General features: G+C 34.8%; 1 protein-coding gene and 2 long non-coding RNA genes across 5 annotated transcripts in view; 1 reads left to right on the forward strand and 2 right to left on the reverse strand.

The window, feature by feature from the left end:
• Positions 1-2,052, reverse strand: part of cuedc2 (CUE domain containing 2) — a 5,297-nt gene extending 3,245 nt beyond the window's left edge. Inside the window, exons 1-4 of one of the 2 annotated variants that reach the window (XM_024296468.1) lie at positions 1,918-2,052; positions 1,301-1,383; positions 287-430; positions 147-208 (exon numbers count right to left, since the gene is read on the reverse strand). In XM_024296468.1, coding sequence (XP_024152236.1) covers positions 147-208; positions 287-430; positions 1,301-1,374 — 280 coding nt within the window. In that variant the 5' untranslated portion in view covers positions 1,375-1,383; positions 1,918-2,052. The remainder of the gene's footprint in view (positions 1-146; positions 209-286; positions 431-1,300; positions 1,384-1,917) is intronic. The other variant, XM_036215569.1, reaches the window with a different exon arrangement.
• Positions 2,047-21,669, forward strand: part of LOC112161386 — a 120,930-nt gene continuing 101,307 nt past the window's right edge. Inside the window, exon 1 of one of the 2 annotated variants that reach the window (XR_002921865.2) lies at positions 2,047-2,134. This is a non-coding gene — a long non-coding RNA (uncharacterized LOC112161386). The remainder of the gene's footprint in view (positions 2,135-21,669) is intronic. The other variant, XR_002921869.2, reaches the window with a different exon arrangement.
• Positions 7,017-13,580, reverse strand: LOC112161391. The gene is made up of 2 exons (XR_002921874.2): positions 13,168-13,580; positions 7,017-7,258 (listed from the first exon to the last, which is right to left on the reverse strand). It is a non-coding gene; the product is annotated as an uncharacterized LOC112161391 (long non-coding RNA).

Here is a 21,669-nt window from a genome sequence, read left to right on the forward strand (position 1 = left end):
TGATTCAGCATTCACACAATTAGGGAGTTCACACAAAACAGGAATACATTAGAAAAAAATGTGATCTTCAAACAACTATATAAAAAAAACACAACCAGCAGATGACCCTCGATCTGCACTAAAATAATAGATGACATTTGAATTACCTGTTGTCCGAGCAGTGGCGAGTTTTGAAGCCAGATTAAACATCATTTCACAAACCTTGACGCTAAAAAACAAAAAGTTTGTATTAAAAATGACACTAAAATTGTCTAACCTTGTTACAAAAGCTTTGGGCGATGTCTACCTATCAATTTCGGCGAACCCAGGAATGTAAGCTTCCAACATTTCTGCAAAGACCTCCACATCAAAGTTCTCTTCAACACTCTGCTGAGAGCCGAGGTCCTCCAGGACACCAGTGATGTATGACAGCAGAACGTCATCCAGAGTGCTGCCAGAAATAAGGAAAACATGTTAGTAGTTTGTCTATAAAAGGGTCTGCAACCTTCAACACTGAAAGAGAAATTTGAGTCGGTTTATCACCGACTACAACCCAGTAAGAGCAACAAAGTCTTAAATCACGCTTTAGAAAAATAAGACACTTATATTTATTGCTGTTATTATGATAATTATGAATGAAAATTGCTTTTTGGTATAAATAAAACATAAATATTAAGAGTAAATAGCCTTTTTTTAATCAACATGGATCATCTGTTCAGGATTGTTGTAGAGCTGGAATCTATCTTCAGATGGGAGGAAACAAACAAGATTATTAACTTTTTCTTGTTTTTGTATTATCAACCAACGATAATAAACTCCAGTTAGTTTCAAAATAGAGAAAAAAAATAAACCTTAAAAAATATATATATAACCTCCCGGATGCCTACTTGGGGATTCTGGTGATTTTGGAAATATTCGCTGGAGGGACATCCATTTTTTTATTTTTATTTTTTTTTTTAAGTTTTCAGCTCAAATCTAAAGGATGTTTTTGAGCAGAAGGAAATCTGGACGTCTCTGCTCAAACTGCAGTCTAACTCGGCTCCAAAAAGTGTAAGACGGATGGATGGCAATTCAGTATTTTATTCTTCCATAATGAAGTGTGTCCATGTGTCAAAGGGTTTGATTTGACACAAGTAATAAAACATCTAACTGAACTTCTGAAACATCCAAATATTGAACTTGACATTAAAGTTTTAGCCATTAAAAAAAATCAAATTTAAGGACAGCAATTTCAATTAAATCAAGTTTTCTTTTACAAACACAATAAAATAAACTACACAAACATGTTATAAAAATGGGGTTAATTTGTACAGAGACTCACCTTATATCTGCATCGGGAATGTACGTCTGGATGAATTCGTGCAGAGCTCCGTGGATGATTTTATGGAGGTCCATTGCGTTCTGCTGTGGAGCCACACAGGAAATGCAGTCATATATACGAGAACAGGACAGAGGCGACTCACTGCAGCCTAAAATAAGCGATGCAGACAGCTGTCATCCCAGGAAGAAGTTAGGTAAGATCACACCTTAAAAGGAGCTGTTGCAAAACCATTTTTTTCTTCGTGCATTACAAAAGCTTCTTATGAAAGCTCCTAATAAATACAGATGATTAACTCATTTTAAATGCAACAACACAGAGATATTTTAAAGTTTTTAGCGCTAAAAAAAACCCCAAGCGCTGAGATTGGGTTAGCTTCCATGCATAACGTTAGCCTAAAAATAAACTAAATGAATTTCTCTAGCATCACTAACCAGTATTTTTTTAAATAAAAGATATACCCAGTAAATATGTGGACATTTGCTTTATGTATGCATGGAAATTACCAAAAAATCTGTATCTGCACAGTAGTGTTAGCTAACAACAGCTAAAGGCTAGCTAAAGGATAACAGCTACCGCGGTTAATAACATCATTTTGACTCGTAATGGTGAAAACTTACCGCAGAAGAGGTCAAGTATTCATTAATCTTGGAAATAGCCCCCCAAATTTCAGAGGAGAGGCGTATAGGTGGAGTGGCTACTCAAGCTAGCTGCTGTTTGTTGTTAGCCTGCATTATTGAAAGCGTCGATACGTCACTTCCGGTTAGCGAAAAACAGAAGTGTTAAAGTTGCAACGTTTATAGTTCTACCAACCAAAATAAGAAGCACGCATATAAGGTAGGAAAAATATGTTTTTTATTATTATTATTATTAAATAATTTTGAATTATCTTCGGACAAAAGCACTTCACTCTTAAACTTACGAAATTAATGTCCATTTATTAAATAACTAATTAATTAATGTGCAGACAAACGGTTTCTAATTAAGTTCTGAAAAAAATCTACCAATATAAGCTTATATATTAAGTATTATTATTTAATAATTTTTAATGTTAAATTCTCAGTATCAATTTGATATTTTCTTACAAAATTAAATTGTTTTGACAAATTGAAATGTATAGTGTTGAACTACAAACAGCTTACGTGTATTTTCCTTATTACTAATTAAATCTAAACCAGTTTATTGTTTCAACAAAAAACGTACATGTTTCATAAAACTAAATTAATTAATTAAAAAATTAAAAGAAGACTTGAAGGCTTCCAAAAAAATGGAAATATGGGATCAATTAACACATGTTCTGCAATTAGTTTTCATCAAATTAAAATTTTGATTTGATGGTTTACTCAACTTAAATATTTAATTTAGTAAAAACAAACATTTTTAAATGTAACACATTTTAGAGCTCTTGTTAATTGATTCAGTGTTTCACTTTTTACAGTGTAGTTTCATGAAAATCCCCTTCAAAAAGACAACTTTTCAGACAACATATTATCATTCAGAACATTTTGTCCTTCAAGCTGAACAAATGAGACAAAATTTATGCTTGTTGAAAGTTAGTTTATTTTTATGAACTGCCAATTTTTTGGTCTAGAAATGTAGTTGCAAACAGTGAATACACATTTATCTCATGAGTTTTTAAAACGAAAAACTTTTTGACATGGCAGGCCCTGATGCTGCTTTTTTGCTCTTGCTTTTATCACTTTTTTATTTTACTATTGTCCATTTTCCTGTTTTTTCTAATTTATTTTTAAATTTCTTTTTTACTTTTTAATTGTTGTTTTTATTGTTTTGAGATTTTCCTGTACAGCTTCTTTGTTTGACCATGGCCATGTTTAGGCGCCATATAAACTTGTAACTTGAGAACATATTAACAGAATATACTACATACAAAAAATAGTCAAACAAATCTGCCAAAATATGGTTTATGAACGTTTAAAATAATTATTTCATATTCTTTTACTCGACTTCCAAATTATTTTTAAAATCGACTTTGCAATTACATCTTTGAACCACAAGAGGGCGCCAAACGCCCTTACATAAATCATCTGCAGGCTTCAAGGCCTTGACTCACTGCCCTCACTCACAAAAAAATTTGAAAAGTTACCAAAATAATCAATTCAATAAAACAATTTAACAAAATAAAAAGTGAAAGGTCAAAACAAGATAAATCTAATAGTGTCAACATTTTCAAATATTGAACAGTTTTTCAAAATTATTTTCTGTGATGACTTTTTGTGCCAGACTTGTTAATTTTATTGATATAGGTTTTTCTTTTTTTTATTTTCTTGTCTCTTAGCAAGTATTTTCTGACTTTTCCTAAAATTAGTTTTCATTGTCTTTACCCTGCTCCCTCCTACCTTTGGTTTGTAAAAAGTCTACTCTCACTTAGACATTATCTTCCATCTTTTGCCACATCCATGCATAGTTGATGATCCAGGTGTTATCTGAGGCAGCATCAGTGATGCCATCAGAAACCGCTCTCAGTTACGTCTGCCTGTGTTGGTATTATAGCAGATATGTACCTGTTAATCATTAATGCCCCTTCAATTGTTTTCGTAGTCACATAGTGGTGTCCCTTGCCGACTGAAGTATTTCAACTGGAAATATAGTACACGTTCTAGATAAAAGACACAGGAACACCGCACAACTTGGCTGAACTCTTTTTGAACTCTGAGCTCATGGCTAGACAGGTGGAGTTGAAGTAACAAAACATGTTCTCCAGAAACAAACAACATATTTTTCTTTTTGTGTTTAGTTTTAATGAATAACCTGCAAGCCACATCACATTTTTTTGTCACTAACTTGTGTTGTATTAAATCTTTTATATCTGCTGTTACTCATTAAAACTTTAAAGTAGTTAGATGCTAAAGATTTGTATTCCTCTTATTATTAAATGATAGTTTTAGGAAAATTATGAACTACTTTTAAAGCAAAGCATAAAGGACACTAGGTGGAAGCATTGAGTTATGGGATAAATTCATTGATATACAGTTCATTTGCACTATCCAAATAAATCATTTTTATTTTAATATTACATTTAAAAATATTCTTCCAAAATGTAAACAAAAGTGAAATAAAGAAAATAGAAAAATATTTTGTGTGCTTATTTAATATTGTATTAAATAAGTAGGAAACTTTTACAGTTTTTCAGAGAAAGACTAAAGATTTTAGACATTTGTGGTTGAAGAAGCAAAATATTATTTTTGCCCTGCATTCCAACTACTATGAAAATGAATATTTTTTTTACATTCATATATGAAGTTTTGCATAGTAAGTATACAGTGGCACCATAGTAATAGTACTATATGGTTGTATTTATTTTTTAACTGTAATTAATATGTTTTTTTTGCCAGGACTCCCTTGTAAAAGAGATTTCTTAATCTCAATGGGACTTCCTGGTTAAATAAAGGTTAATAAAATTAAAAAAACAGAAGGTCCTCCACCACTGTTCCTTGGCATCCACCTAGTTAACCATTTATTATGCTTTTTTAGCTTGTTTAATTGTTTTTACCCTTTATATGTTTTATCATTATAGTTTGACCTTTGAACTTTCCTTGGATAATAGTGGAAGCTCCTCTAGAAATGAATAAATGAAAGTTGTTTTTTTAAATAAGTAATTTTTGCATTTTTTTTTCCCTTGGGCTAAAAAAATATATAAAAATGATCTTAATTAAAAGTTTAATTTCTTGGGCACAAACGTGTTCTTGTGATTGTTTAACATGTGTGGCAGACCGATATAAAGTCATTAAAATGTAATTTCATATTCTATAGTAACACACTTTATTAAAGTTTAGTGTCAAAAAGAGCATTTGAAGGAAATTAACTTTATAATTAATGTATTTCCTTTCAAAAGTGAATAAAAGAGTTGTATAATGATTCATTAAAGTCCTTTCATATTAGACTATTAGTGAAAGTCAGAGTTTAATGCGAGCTCTTGGCATGTTTGTACTCTTTTGGCGCACCTCGGTACGATCAAGCATGTCATGCAACAATGTCCCGGCAGGACACATAATGTGGATATTGTACTGGTGGCACACATTTCCATTTTCACGAAGACAATGAGAACTGGGGGTTTGCTGAGAGAAAAAAAAGTTTCACCGTTCTCATTAAACGCACAAAGGAAAAAAGAAATTCTGCTAAATGAATTGTTCAGGTTAAGACAATAATGTTTAAAAATCAGTTTAAAATGCTGTGGAGTCAGCTCAACTTCTCATCTGTTTTTTGTTTTTTAATTGTTCTGCATTTACTAGGAGGTGTTTGATATTTTCACCTGTGCAGTAATGTTGGAAACACGTATTACTGTCGAGAATATGAAACACTCTTCAAACATGTCTTTTCAAAGCTGTTACAAAAGATGCATTTACTAAGTGACTTCATGCACGGTGGAGTTTGATTAATTTTAACTTTGACATCAGTAAGCCTCCGTCATCATCGGAGCTCGTATATTTATAAGGTCTAGTGAACTCCCTTTTTTCTCTCTTTGATTGATTCTTAAGTAAAAGATGGTGTATTTTCATCACACTTTAGATTTTTTTTTTTTTTTTTGCTGGTTATCAACCAGGGAGGGATTTAGAACCTGAGCATGAGATCTGCTGGGTTTTATTGGAAGGAAAGGTTGATATGATCCATATCCTGCCCACACTTCTCGTTCCTCCTTCTGTTCTGTCCCAGGAAATGGTCACTGACACTTTTCCCTTTAAGTCACTTCTGACCTTAAACTAGAAAAGTTTAATCGTCTGCGATAATGCTAAGGTGAATGCTTTTTGCTGAAAGTAGTTGCTGGAGATGCTCAAGCTTTTTGCTGAAAATGGTGAAACAATTTTCTTTATTTGCTGAGTGGATTTGCTGAAAATGCAAGAGCAAAATGTGCAAAATGTTAAATTTGCGAAAAGACTGAAAATTAGTTGAGGAACTATGAAAGAGTGCTGAAGTTGACCTACAGTACCGAGAAAAAAATTAGTAAAATTGCTTTAAAATCCCTAATACATGCCAATTTTTAAAACATTATTATTTATTTATTTAGTGTTGCTTAAATATGAACCGAACTCCAAATTAGCCCCAAAAACCTTAGTAGTTGCCAAATTTAGACAAAAAAGCTAGGTCGTTGCTTAAATGCTAGCTTAAAATTCCTCAGTTTAGCCTACTAAATTAGTCGAAAACATTATCCGGTTGTTAAAATAGAAGCTAGACTCTAAATTAGCCTTAAAAACCTCAGTAGATAACAAATTAGACAAAACGTTAGTATGTTGCTAAAATCGAAGCTAGACTCTAAATTGGCATCAAAACAATAAGTAGATGACAAATTAGCCAAGAAGCTAACATATTGCTAAATATTAGCGAAACTCCAAAACAGCCTAAAATTCCTCAGTAAACTAAATTAGACAAAACGTTAGCCTGTTGCTAAAATAGAAGCTAAACTCTAAATTAGCCTAAAAACCTCAGTAGATAATAAATTAGCCAAAAACGTTAGCATGTTGCTAAAATATTGGGTAAACTAATTTTTTTTAAATTTTACTTATAAAAGATGAAAACAGCCCATGAATATATTTAAAGGCTTGTTTCTAATCTACTTAAAATGTTGAAATCTAAAGACTTTCTCATTTATTTCCTAAAGGGGATATTTTGCTCAATATTTCAAAAACTATAAAGTTACCAAAAATACAAGCAATAATGACCTAATCAAGCTTACTAAGCATTCACACAATAACAACAATGGTAGTTAGAAGAAACCTATTTTTTCTCTTCATTGCAAAAGAAATTGACAGAAATGTTTCCACACTGAAAACACTAAAAAGTGACAACAATACACAGAGTGATTCCAAAACCAACCAGCTCAGGTTCACCTCCGTAAATGGATCAGTCTCCATTGTGGTGGTCTGTGTGTGTCTCTTTTGAGGAGTCGATAAGTTAACCTGCTCCTGGCATCCATCTTGTGTGGGCCCCCCTCACATTACCATTGATCTGAGGGAAATAAAGAGCACACGTGTTATTATATACAGCCCAGAAAAACACAGGGCTCACGGTGATGGAGTGAACAGGCCAAATGTATGAAATATTGCCTCCACGACATATTCCGTCTTCCTGTCAATAGTGCAGCCTTTACCCACAACCTGGATCAATAGGGACTTATCTTTTCATGATAACACATGCTGTGTTCCATTGAAGTCCTAATTCTGCTTTTTTTTATTTTATTCTGATATGTATATTTGCATGCCTTGAACTCTCTCTAATTTCCTTTTTATTTACTACAACTGGTGCCGACCCGCCACTGGAGACGCGGCGGTTGCAAATTTACATGTTGGTTTTCTGGACGTTTCTCGGAAGCTTTTGGGGGTCTCTCATGTGTGAGACTGCTCAGTGGAGAGAAGACACCCCTCTGTAAAAACATCTGTTGTTGAAATGGCTGTCAGTCTCCCTTTTGTGGGCTCCGTCTCTTCTTTGCACAGAGATTGTCATTTGTTTTCATTATTTATGTGGGTGAAAGAACAGTAGTAACAGTTTTAAAGATGCTTCTGCTCGATCTGCAGGAGGTTTTGCCGCATTTTTTTTGCATTTTTCCCAGTTTCAGTCAGCAAACAGAAGCATCTTTTGTTTTTTTTATGTCAAAGTAAACTTAATTTACTGAGCAATAAAAGAAAAGTTTCTAAAAGTGTTGAGATTTCAGTAAGCATACAGTTTCTTTGCTTTAGTGCCACTGACAAGCTGCTTAGAGATGATAGCAAAAAAGAGAAAAAAATTCTTCCATTATTCATGATGAGACGATTGTTATCAAATAAGGAAGAAATCACTGAAGAAGAGAAATTGGCATTGTCTCATGTTGTTTCCAGTGATTTCCTTTAAAAAAACACACAGCTATTCTTAGCATTAAATACAAATTAATCCGCTTTTCTTTCAGAACATTTTGAGCAAGTGAAGCAGTCAAACAAATGCTAAACTCTATGATTGGAGGGACCTAAAAGGTCAGTAAAATATACTGTCCACAAAAGTTGGAGCTATGATTTGATTTTAGGATGACTTTTAATCTGCTTAAAGGAAGCATGAGGAGGTTCTCCTTTTATTCTTTGGATCTGCGGCACTTAAACTCAGTCAAACTGTTCGTTTGACACTTTTCTTTACAAAGGAAACGATGAAATAAAAAAAACTTTATTGAGTTTTTTATTTAAAGACTTCCATTCTGCAAGAATTATATACTCATTTTTTAGGGTTTTGCATATTTTTGCAGTGAGTTAGCTTGAAAATAATTGCAAAATGGACGACTTAAGGCTTAAAGTTCTCGATTTTTTTTATCATATATTAATAAATTAAGAAATCCTTGACTGAAGTTATCCTCAAAAACTCTAATATGACAATAAAAATAAATCTTCTCCACTTTAAAAACAAATAATTCTGCATTTTTTGAGGTTTGTAGTTCATGACTTTTATATGAGAAATTAGCATGTTGCTAAAATAGAAGCTAAACTCTAAATTAGAATAAAAAACCCAGTAGATAACAAATTAGCCAAAACGTTAGCATGTTGCTAAAATAGAAGCTAAACTCTAAATCAGCATAAATAACCCAGTAGATAACAAATTAGCCAAAACGTTAGCATGTTGCTAAAATAGAAGCTAAACTCTAAATCAGCATAAAAAGATAACAAATTAGCCAATACGTTAGCATGTTGCTAAAATAGAAGCTAAACTCTAAATCAGCATAAAAACCAGTAGATAACAAATTAGCCAAAACGTTAGCATGTTGCTAAAATAGAAGCTAAACTCTAAATCAGCATAAAAAACCCAGTAGATAACAAATTAGCCAAAACGTTAGCATGTTGCTAAAATAGAAGCTAAACTCAAAATCAGCATAAAAAGATAACAAATTAGCCAATACGTTAGCATGTTGCTAAAATAGAAGCTAAACTCTAAATCAGCATAAAAAAACCAGTAGATAACAAATTAGCCAAAACGTTAGCATGTTGCTAAAATAGAAGCTAAACTCTAAATCAGCATAAAAAACCCAGTAGATAACAAATTAGCCAATACGTTAGCGTGTTGCTAAAATAGAAGCTAAACTCTAAATTAGCCCCAAAATCTCAGTAGTTAGCAAATTAGCCAAAACGTTAGCATGTTGCTGAAATAGAAGCTAAACTCTAAATTAGCATAAAAAAATTGTAGATGCCAAATTATTCAAGAAGCTAACGTATTGCTTAAATACTAGCTAAACTCCAAAATAGCAGCAAGTTCTCAATTTTTGATCATAAAATAAGAACTCCTTAACTGATTTTATCCTCAAAAACTAATATGACAATAAAAATAAATCATCTCCACTTTAAAAACAAATAATTCTGCATTTTTTCAGGTTTGTAGGTCAGGACTTTTTATACTTGTTATAAATCTGAGAAATTACTTTATTTATTATTGACTTTATGCATATTTTTTAATTTATTTTCTGCCTTTTTTTGCTTATTGTCCAAACCACTTTACTAGTCAGACCAAACTAAAACAGAAACCTTCTGAAATTACTTTAATTCAATTTAAAAAATAACAGTGTCAAGAAAAGCTAAAAAAAGGATTTTTTAATGCAATTTTTACACTGTTCGATGAGATAAAATAAATAAAAATGATAAAAATAATGAAATTCATTACAAAAAAAGATAAATAGTGATAGGGATTTTCCTGCAAAACAGGTAAACATTTAAAAAAATACTGGATAACCTGCGGCTGTCGTTTATTATGGTCTTACAGACAGTTTCTGCTCTCTGAGCACTTTGTTGTTTCCCCTCGTCTTTTTATCAGATCCCATTAAAATGCCCCCAGCAGCTTTTCCTCTGGTTAGTGGGATAGTAGATCCATATATATATTTTTTTCCTGTTCATCCTCCAAACACAAATAGCAAAAATTCTCAAAAACTTGGATAAATTCAGCTCAAAGGTTTGAATTATAAATAAAACTGGTTAATTGTGACTTTATGATGACATTTTTTTCGTCCCGTTACAGTGATGATCAGCCCTCCACTATCTGTGTGAAATGCGTTATCTCCCCCTGCCATTCATGTACACATTTATTGGTTTCTAAGTCTCTGGGATCAATCTTTTGGCCACCAGAGAAGCATAACTAATGGCGACATTACAATGGCTTTGTGAGAAGGACTGGCCGGATGCGGGTTAACCAAGCAAGAAATAATCTAGGATTTTATATCCTGCATGAATTGCCATAGGATATACTCTGAATAAATGAATCCCGCCTCAAATTTAGTGTGTTGAGGTTATCTTTTAAATAAAACTCGATATATATTTTGGTGGATGTTCCTCCTCGTGCTTGGTCGGCCTTCCTTTTTAGAGATCCTCTTCTATTTTTCTGTTGTGCCCAAACAAGGATTTTATAAAATGGGTGACATCGCCACACAAGCTGTCTGTCGAATCCCCCTTAATTAAAGTGACGTTTAAAGCCTTCCTCAGACACTAATAAACCCCCTCTCCATTAAGATCCTCCTAATTACTGTGTGCAGAGGAAACGGGGACACACACAGGCAGACAGTGTGGAGGTAAGCCTGCTGGCATTTGGCCCCATAAGCTGAACGCTGCACAAAAGAAAATGTCCCCTGGGTTACCCATCCTACCAAAGAGTTCCTTTTTTTCTTCTGCTTTCTTCTTATGAATGAGTGTGTATGACATGTGGGGCAGAGTGTCCATTCATGGAGCTCGAGGAATGTGTGAATAAGAGCTTTGAATAAGGGATGAATGGCGGCCACCTGATTAGTCATTAAGCAGCCTTTTGACATTGTTTGAAAAGTGCACGGAAAAGACGCCAAACGAAAAGTTGCAACAGTTGATCCGCTTCAAAGGGTTTTTGAGATCGCGACTCCCACAACCACCACGTTGGTAGAGGTGATGTTTGGTTCATCTCCCGAACCGCAGATTAATGACATTAACGAAGTTTCCATTAAACGCGCAACTGGGTGAGACAAGGGCGTCCAGGCGGAACGCCGCCAGACAGAGATAAGAGAAAATGAAATACGTCTTGGTGGACAGAGGCGGGGCCAGGAAGTGCCACAACAAATTAGCCAAAAGGCCCAGTTTGTTGTTACTTCATTAACCCAACAGCTCAGGGAAAAATAAAAAGCTGGGTCACAACCTTTGGGGAAAGTGACCTTTTCAGACTTTCACAATAAAAGCTTATGAGTATAGAAGGAACTTTTACTTTTTTTGTTCATGGAAACCTAAAAATTCCGCCCAAAAATGCATAAATAAAGCTTTTTTTTTTTTTAATTGAGTTTGTTGCACTCAAAAAAATAATCATTTCTCACTGGTGCCCCACTTGTTGTTGGTTTTTGCTCTTTAACGTTTGGCGCTTCAAAACGGAGCCGGTTGTATAATACCACCCTTGTTGTTGTAACTGGAGCTGAGCGCTGGCTCTTTATTTGCAGGCAGCGACTTTATTAGAGTCTATAGTTACAGACCCTTGGAAGGAGGGCTATTGTATTCTCACCACTTCTCATTCATACCTCTGCTGCTCTCTTTTTCTTCTTTTTTTACTCTATCCATAACAAAAAAGTGACATTGATAGAATTCTAAACTGTCTGATAAGTTATTTATTACATTTTCGGCTCTATAAAGTTAGCATCATCCGATGAAAATCCTGTTTTTGAAATATTTAACATGTATTTTTCTTATGAAAGAGAACAAATTTAATAAGTAATCAGGTTGTTTTTGCATTTTTAGTATTTCTCCTTTTAAATTTCTGTCAAGACGGACTCTGTTTGAGTTAATAATCCTTCCAAACGTCACAACAGCTCGGCCGCACATGCGCTAAACCATTCATCTGGTCTGGCTAGCGTGACTAGCTCAGTCGGCGTTCGCATTTCTGCGGTCAAATTAGCCGTCACTGGATTTTTTTGTACGAGTTTCATACAATACTTATGGTAGAAGGGCTGAGAACGCTGGAAAATCTCAGGGAAACGGAAATGTGAACGGTGGCTCATTTGACAGCAGTTGTAAAGGATTGTAAATCAATGGAAGACCTTTTTGATGTTAGCTTTCATTATTTTGCCAAGAACTTTGTCTGAGAAACTCAATGATTGAATGTATTGGTCACAGCGACGTCAAAAAACATTACAGAATTAGTCAGGGGCGGAGCTAATCAGCTCAGCTCCTAAAGCCACGCCCCCTTAGAGGAGATTTTGGAAACAGAAGCTTCAAATCAACATGAAAAATTACTTTTTAAGACATTTAGGTTGTGGAATATTTATAAATATAATTAAAACACAACTGGGAACGTTTTTTTTTTTTTTAAATAAAAAATGTTAATTTCTTTAAAGAAAATGTGCACAAATCGCAGTGTTTTAACCCCAAAAAGTTGGTGAAATTCTTCTCTTGTTTCCTGTCTCTGCCACGTGCACTCCCTCACGTGCACGCCCTCATGGATTTAGCAAAGCAGCTTATTTTGGCTAGAAAATCAGTAGCACAGGTTAACAGGAGCTGGGTCCAACAAGCATCCACTGAGGCTGCAGACACATCTGCCTGCTTGATTTCACCTGGTAACTGAGCATATAGTAGTTACTTCTCGCCTGAAATGCAATCAGGGGATGGTGAGAGGTGAGGAAGCAATGAGCCTTTGAACAGATGAATCGTGCCCTATTCAAGAGGAGGGGGGAAAAAGTGCATTATTTTTGGTAAAAAAATAAAAAAAAAATCATGTTTTTAGAACTTTTTGGTTCCAACTTTTACTTTTATTCTAAAGGAGATACTCCATTTTTTTCAATAGCATTAAAACTAAATCTTTACTACTTGAATCTATCTGTGCGAATTCCTGTAAACAAGCTTAATCATGACAGTGCTGATGCAGCCCGGAAAATAAAACATATAAACATTTTACATCCTCCAGACGAGAGTCACCTCTCTAATCCAGCTGAAGACGTGTGTGGAGAGGTCCTTTATCTGCACCCCACTTTAGCCGCTTGCTCACAGAAGAGCCATTTACCTCCTCTAATGGGGAGCGAGTCTTTCACCGGGGCATGTTTGCCTCTCCACGCTTCTGAAAGAAACTTTGCCAGAGAGGAGACATTAAGAAAACCACTTAATCTGCCGCAGTCTGCCTGTGTCTACCCAGGGAATGGACCGTGCTGCTCGGTGCCTTTTTAAGAGGCTTCTCCTCAGCAGCCTCAGTTTGTGTTGGATCAGCACTTTTCTCAGTTGCACTGTTAAACAAAGAAGTGGTTAGCCCTTATGGTCTCTTTTATTGAGTTTGAAAACTTTAAAATCTTGTTGATTCGGTACATAAACCAGGCTATGTGGAGTTTTCTGTGGACTGATTCTTATTTACAATTCTCCTGTATTGTACGACAGGAAATTAATAGTGAATTTTATGAATTATGCAATGCTTCCATTTGTTAAAACTGTTAGAAATTATCCTTTAAAGGAGAAAAAAAAAACTTCCAAGATGATTCTAAGTCTAAAAAATGACATTTTTTGTACAGATTTGCAACAATTGGCCTCTAATTGACAGAACACATTGATTTCAAAGCTTTTTCAAATCAAGCAAAAAGACAAACAGCTCCAAAAAGCAATCAAGACTACAAAATTTAATAGAAAATATATAAAAATCAAAGTTTTCTGAGTGGGGTGATGATTTGATGTGCATTTGTGGCAATCAGCAACTCTATAAGGAAGTGAAATCAAGTCAAATAAATAAATAAATGCACAAATACATAATCTTATGGAGCAAAAATAAAGAAAAAATGCAGAAAACACACAATTCGAGGTAATATAAGATTTAGTTTTTAAGGAAAAATGAAAACCAGTTCATATTAGTATTCTATGATTAAATAAATACATGTTTTATGATTAAATTAAATTAGCATTATTTTATATTTTTAAAACCCAATACATTTTTTGTCATTTTTACAAACCAATAAGTCAAATCCAGGAAAAACCTTTTTATCAATTCAACATTGAATAAGGAAGTAAAACTATTTATTGATGAAGTAACAATTAGTTTAGATTTCTTAGGTTAATTTTGGATGAAAACTTTTCTTGAAAGCTGCATATATCAATTATAAAAGTAACAATAAGTACTATTTATCCTGTAATGTATTAAGAATCTTATATTGTTTAATTGCACGGCCTAATTTCACTTACTGTGTTAAAGTTTGGGGTCGGACTAATTTAACACCGTTACATTTACAGCAGAAAAAAGTTATTCAAATAATTCCTAAAGTTGGATACAGAGAACATACAAATGCTTTATTAATGGAGTCAAGTTTGCTGAAATTTGAAGATTTCAGCAAACTTTATTATGAATGCTTAAAGTTATAAAGTCTGCAAACATGATTTGTTTTCACCTCAGAAGATGAAAATAATAGGAGGAAATATGATTTTAAGTTTAGAGTTGCTCGAACTCATTTAAAGCAGTTTCTTTTGTTGGGGTAAAAGTTTGAAATTCTCAGCAGGAAATTTTGAAAACTGTACTAATAAAATATTTAAAAAACATATATTTGTAAAGACAAAACTTGAGGAATATGTCATGTGTGGTCATTTAGGATAGTTTCTTTTGATTTTTCCTTTAAAGATGTGATATAGAGGCAGGAATTACATTTTTATTCTCCTCACTGCTTCTTTCCTGTCGTGAAGATATGTAGATTTTAGGGCTGTGAACATTAACGCGTTAACGTGTGCGATTAATCAAAAAGAATTAACACGTTAATATTCATTAAAGCAAATTAATTTCACCTCGCAGAATAGCAGTCTTTCCTTTTGCCTCGTCGATTTAGGCTTCTGAGTTGTGCGTTTAAAACACTTCATCGGGTATTCTCCTACTTATACTGTGGTTACTTACAAAATAATTCAATATTTAATTGGTTTTTAGTATATTTTTTTCAGTTGAGATTGTATTGTCTACAGAGTAAAACGTTGTGATTATTAGTGATTATTCACAATACAAAAGTGTGATTAATCAGATTTTATTTTATTTTTTAAATCGGTTGGAAGTCTTTTTTAAAAATAAACTTAAAAAATGTACAGTTTTGTGTGGGATTTCTTATCGTGATTATCTACAGATAATACTGCAAACAAAAAAAAGTTAATTGCGATTAATTACGATCAATTTATTCCAGGTTTATAAATAATTTGTAATTTTTTTAAATCGATTCCCAGCTTTAGTAGACTGTACTGAATATGTTCAAGTGATGCTCTCTTCATGAATGGAATAAATAAGAGCTCAATGTTTAACTCTGTAAACTCTAGAAAGGATTACCCACAAGGCAGCAGTGGTTTTATGTCAACTGAGTTACTGTTCCTTACCTTTGTTTGCAACAGTGAAGGCTGTTAACCCCCCCAGTCTCTCTGTTTTTACTGAGCGTTTATGGAGCAATCCTACTGTGGTAGAAGCACTTGACCAAGGTCATTAGGTGGCTGCAACCAGAGTGACCTGTTGTTAAAGACAAGCAAACACAGGAGGAACTCGGGGAGGATGGCGCTAATCTGTAGCCACAATGGCAGGTAGCGGGTGGGATAAAATGTTGGGACAATAGATTTAAAGTAGACATACAGTGTGTGCACGCAGCCAGAAAAATGCAGTCGTGTGTCAGTCAGTGCGGCAGATGCCTTATGGACTGTCATATCCTCAGCAGAAACGACCCTGAGGGTGTCAGACGCTGCACCACGGATCATCTGTGACACACCGATCGTATCACACAGTCCACAGTCTGAATGTGTGAAGCGTGTGCATGTGGCATCTCACATCAGCAGAGTTGACTTTTTCAGCTCAAATATCCCCTACTAGCTTAATTTCATGCATTTACCGAGTGATTAACGTCCACGGAGCCGTGAGATGAAAGCTGCACTGCTCACATTTGGCCAGTTGAGGCCATACTTTCCTTATGGAGAGCCGTCTCTCTCCAGCTGGAGTGCAAGCATGCTGCCACTCCGGCCCACTTCCCTTCAGACACAAAAAGCTGCAGAAATGGGTCAGTTCAATAAAACAGCATCACACTAATCACTTAAAAGTCTTTGAAAAGCAGCGTGCAATATCTGTAAAATAGATCTTTATGAGAATTACCTGAGCAGAATCTTCATTTCCTTTAGTGCCATAGCTGTACTTTTATTTTATTTGCTGAAACATTTCTCACAAAAACAATAATCTGGAATAAATAATAATGATATTCCTTAATTACTTTATTTTCCATCTATTTTCCAAATTGCACCCTATAAAAACAGTAAGTTGACCTACTGTAGGTTTCGGTGCAGGAAATATATTTATGTGGTGTTGGAAGAGTTGTCATATTTGAGTTTTCTGGATCATTTTTCTGATCATTCCGACACACCATGAATGCAACATTTCTCTAAATTTTCATTTTTCCTAAAGAAAATCAAATCATTGGTGTAGTTGGCACTAAAATGAGAACTAAAGTCACAGTTTAAATATAATCCCCCCAAAATGTTCTGTTTTTTAAAATAGATACTTTTTATTAATCAAAAATAAAACATGTTTTCACCAGATTTGAAGTTATTTCTAATGAGTAGGATTACCAGAACACCCCGTGGATCTGCTCCTGGTCTGGCCTCTCTGTCAAATTTGAGAGTTGTTTGAGGTCCACAAGTCAAAAGTTTGCCCACCTCCTTATAGGCGGTGCTTTAAGGGCGCTCACTGGCACTTAAAAAAAAAAGAAACCTCTTTAGAGTACCGCCACTTCTCCACACCAAAAGAACTGCCGGTACTCAGTACTGGCACAAAATACTCAAAAAACTTTATTTGTGATTGTTACTTTTTAAGAAAAAAAAGGATAAAATAACAATCTAGATCAGGGGTGTCAAACTCAATCGCAAAAGGGGCCAAAACCTAAAACACCTAACACACTTTAGGTCGCGGGCCGAACAGGATAAACATTTATTAAACACACTAAAACTACATTTTTAAAACTTTAAAACCGTAACTTTTTAACATAATCATGAACTAGATATATAGCATTACCTGTGATAATGATAGTGTAAATGCTGTAAGCTGAATTTGGCTGCTAAAGATGCTGAAATTGATAGCTAAAAACGCTGAAGCTGAAATCACTGAAGCTAATAGCTGAAAATGCTAAAGCTGATAGCCAGCTAAATTATTAGCTAAACAAAAAATTAGCCTAATCAACGAAAAAAAAGCTAAAAGATAAAAAGTTATCTAAAACAGCTTAAAAAAACTTAAAAAAAGGCTAAACTAGCCAAAACAGCTAGCATGTTGCTAAAAAAACAGCTAAATTTGAAAATAGCTTAAAAAATCAAAAAAGCCTAAATTAGCCAAAATAGCTAGCATGTAGCTGAAATATTAGCTAAACTCCAAAATAGCCCAAAAAATCTTAGTAAATTCCAAAATAGTCAAAAAAGCTATCAGAATGCCAATTTTTAAAACTTTAAAACCGTAACTTTTTAAAATAATTATGAATAATCAACAGGCAGGAATATCCCAGAATAAATCAACTTAAATCTTAAATAACTGAATATTTTACTCTCCATAAAAATATATTTTGTCAAAATTATACAAGTTAGAAATAAGCACAAAATAACATCGAGCCATTAATAAAAATAAAATAAAAATGATCTGGAGGGCCGGATAGAATTACCTGGAGGGCCGAATCCGGCCCCCGGACCTTGACTTTGACACATATGCTCTAGATTATTCTGTCCTCTCACGTAGAAAAAATGACTTATTTTTATTGATATATTTACATTTAAAATTCTCTCCTTTTTTGTTTCGACTTCCATAAAAGAGAATTCCGCCACTTCTTCTTGTACACGGAGTGTAGGATTATATAACGGTTCATGTTTGATTTCAATATATGCAGTTTTCTATTTTTATTCACATTTTTAGGCAAAACTTAAATGGTTCTTTTATTCTCTGTTGTGTGACTGAAAAACTCTCCAAACTGGTAAGAAACTATTTTAAAACCGAATATTAAGACTTTAGAATGTATTCAAATTAATATAATGCCTATAAATAAATGTTATGTAAAACATAACAACTCCTTACACCTCAAAAAGAGAATATATATGTAGTTTTTGCTACCTACGTTCCCCTTTTCTACCTTTTTTTTTTAAAAAGAGCAATTTTGTTTCTATTTGTACTTGGAATGAAAATAAAGGGAATTTATTGCTAAAAAAAAATAAAAAAAATATACATTTTACATAACATATTTTGAGATGGAAATCCTGTTTTTATTAAACTTAAAATCACATTTCTGTGAATATTAAAACAAACACATTACCTTAATAGCAGATTACTTGGACAGGCATTTGCTTCGACTTTGATAGTACATGCATGATACTTTTCAGACTTTCTCCAAGCCGTCCTCTAAAACTCTCGGAGCTTGTTAAAGTGAAGCCAGAGAAAGGCAAAAGGATATGCTCATCTTGCTGGTGGGCGCAGAGACGCCCCTTTGTTTTCCGGCGTGTCTCACATACTTTCAGAGGCCAGATAAGCTCCAGCGCCATGAAACGCTGCTTTATGTTTGGCCTCAATAAGAGGGGCAGGGTGGACTCGGAGGGGAGCCCAGCCGGTGATCAGGTAATGCCTTCTCAAGAGTCACACCTTATTACAGATCCCGGTAAAGAATACGCGGATTAATAAAGATAATCAAACTTCAGATCCGTCCCTCTGCGACGTCTTTAATGTTGAATTTTCTGGGGGAAAGAGGTTGGTGAAAGGCGAGAGGTGGGGGGGGGACCTGGCTGTTTCCTGAAATCGGATTAGTAGCCACTCTACACTTAGATTGCAGAGGCAGGGGCTTTACCTCAGCCCGTCTCCAGACCACCCAACAGGTAAACAGGTAGCTTACTGTGGAGCTGGAGGGAGAGTAACTAGTCAAGTGATACAGAGGATAAAAATGTCCATGAAAGAGGGATACAGAGTATATTCCAGAGGATTAAAGTGGATAATCTAGAATTATGTAAGAAAAAAATCATCCAAATAAGGAGGTGACATGCTAAAAATGATGCTAGCAAAACTTTTCCAAACTAGCAATTTGTAAAACTTCTCTTGTACCTCCACAAAAGAAATATATGACAGCCCCCCCGCTCACCCAGATATCTAAAACCTCATACTGTCATGCTGCTGCCACTGCATCCCACAGAAAACCTCCTGAAAATTAGTTTTTGGCAACCGACTCGCAAACACACTCTCCTGTCTGTTGCAAGCCACCAAGGCTTTGTTAGGCAGGCCTGCTCTGAGCCCAGAGCCTTCAAGACCCCCATTATGCAGCAGGACTCAGCGGGGCAGAAAGAGCAGGAGTGTTTTCGCCAGTCATGTGGGCACACAGGCATTATACACTCTTCAGTGGCACTGCAGATAGTTTGTGAGTCTTACAAACAGAGGGGAGGCCTGCGAAGGCTGCAAGGTTTGATAATTGGGAGTTATACAAGTTCCCAAATCCTCGCAGGAGGATTTGAAGTTTTTTCCCTCCTTTTCTCCCATTGTGTGTTTTTGAAAAGCTGTGTGCAAAGGCCCCACTGCGAAGGTGACAAATCCTTTGACATAAATCTTTTGGTAAAGGTTAAAGGAATACAGTCAAGTGCTCAGGAAGAGGAGCCTCTAATTGCCTGCTTTGCTCCAGCTTTGCTGAGCAGCGTTTTACAAATTAAACAACAGCGCCTGCACACGCAGAGCATTTGTCTGTGGATTTTGTTTGCCTTTGATTACAGCTGCCTCCTCCTAATGTTTTATTGTGCACAAAATAAACTTGTTTGACTTCTGTGTCAGGAACTACGGACAAGCGCATCAGCTATGAGGAGCTTTTTTTTACTGATCTGTGATGGACAAACTCGGGGCTTCTTGCATCTCAAACATCACTGCTTCTGTCAGGAGCCCCAGAGCAAAGCAGGCAGAGCTACTCTGATCAGCAGCATTGTGTTATGCTTTTTTTTCTCCCCCCCACCCTTGCCAAATAAATCACACGGGGGAACATGTGTGTCCGTGTGTGTTTGAGATGCAGGGATGCATGGTGTTAACCCTCCCCTGAGTGCTACTGCATGAACTGTTGGCAAAACATTGTTGCTGCTGTTTCCTTCTATGTTAATAAGACGTGGATGGCGGTGCGGAGGGGCTATGGTGGGATGCACAAATGTTATTCAAGGCTGACATCCAAAGATCCATGATGCACCTTTAGTTACGGGTGTTATGCATTTGGCAGACCTTTAGGTGAAAGTTCAGAGTGGGTACGAGGCAGCGATGATGGTTTGCATGAGGCGGGTCCGATAAAGCTATGGATCGATGAGATCCGATTCGACTCATGAACCGAACCACGATTCTTACTTTTTAGTATGTTTGTTGCTATGTGTGTAACTTTTTACTGGATGTATGAAAATTTAAATTATACGTACTAAATCACTATTATTTATACTTCTATACAGAACAGGAGATCAGAGTCAACAAAACTAATAAAAAAAAGAAAAAATTAGATAAAAGAAAATAGTGTTTGTCAATGCAATCGACTTTCTGGTTAAGTTCAGTATAAACAACATAAAAATCACTGTTGTTTTAGATCACACGTGTCAAAGTCAAGGCCCTGGGGCCGGATCCGGCCCTCCAAATCATTTTATTTTATTGTTATTAAGGGCGCATTGTTATTTTGCTTTTATTTTTACTTATAATTTTGAAAAAATATGTTTTTATGGAGAGTAAAATATTGAAAGTTATTTAAGGTTTAAATTGATTTATTTTGGTATAATATTCCTGCATTTTTATTATTCACAATTATTTTAAAAAGTTATGGTTTTAATGTTAGCTTTTTTGACTATTTTGACATTTACAAACATTTTTTTGGCTATGTTGGTTTTTAGCTAATATTTCAGCTACATGTTAGCTGTTTTGGCAAATTTAGGTTTTTTTTTTTTTTTTGTGTTCTTGTCCATTTTGGTTTTTATCTAATATTTCAGCTACACGCTAGCTGTTTTGGCTAATTTAGGGTTTTTTTTATTTTAGTGTTCTTATCCATTTTGGTTTTCTAGCTAATATTTTAAGCTACTTGTTAGCTGGTTTTGGCTAATTTAGGCTTTTTCCGTTTTTTCCAGGCTGTTTTGGAGTTTAGCTAATATTCAGCAACATGCGAGCTGTTTTAGCTTATCTAAATCTTTTTTTGTTTTGTTTTTTATGCTAATTTGGCAGTTAGCTAATATTTTAGCTAGCTATCAGCTAAAGCGTTTTTACCTATCAATTTCATCATCTTCAGCTATCAGCACTAGCATCTTCAGCGGCCAAATTCAGCGAATAGCATTCACATTAGCATTATCACAGGTAATACTATATATCTAGTTAATAATTATGTTAAACAGTTACAGTTTTAACGTTTTAAAAATTTAGTTTTAGAGTGTTCAATAAATGTTTATCCTGTTCGGCCTGCGACCTAAGGTGCGTTTTGGATTTTG

This window comes from Oryzias melastigma, linkage group LG15 (assembly GCF_002922805.2).
Source record: "Oryzias melastigma strain HK-1 linkage group LG15, ASM292280v2, whole genome shotgun sequence".
In the NCBI taxonomy this organism is placed as follows: Eukaryota; Metazoa; Chordata; class Actinopteri; order Beloniformes; family Adrianichthyidae; genus Oryzias; species Oryzias melastigma.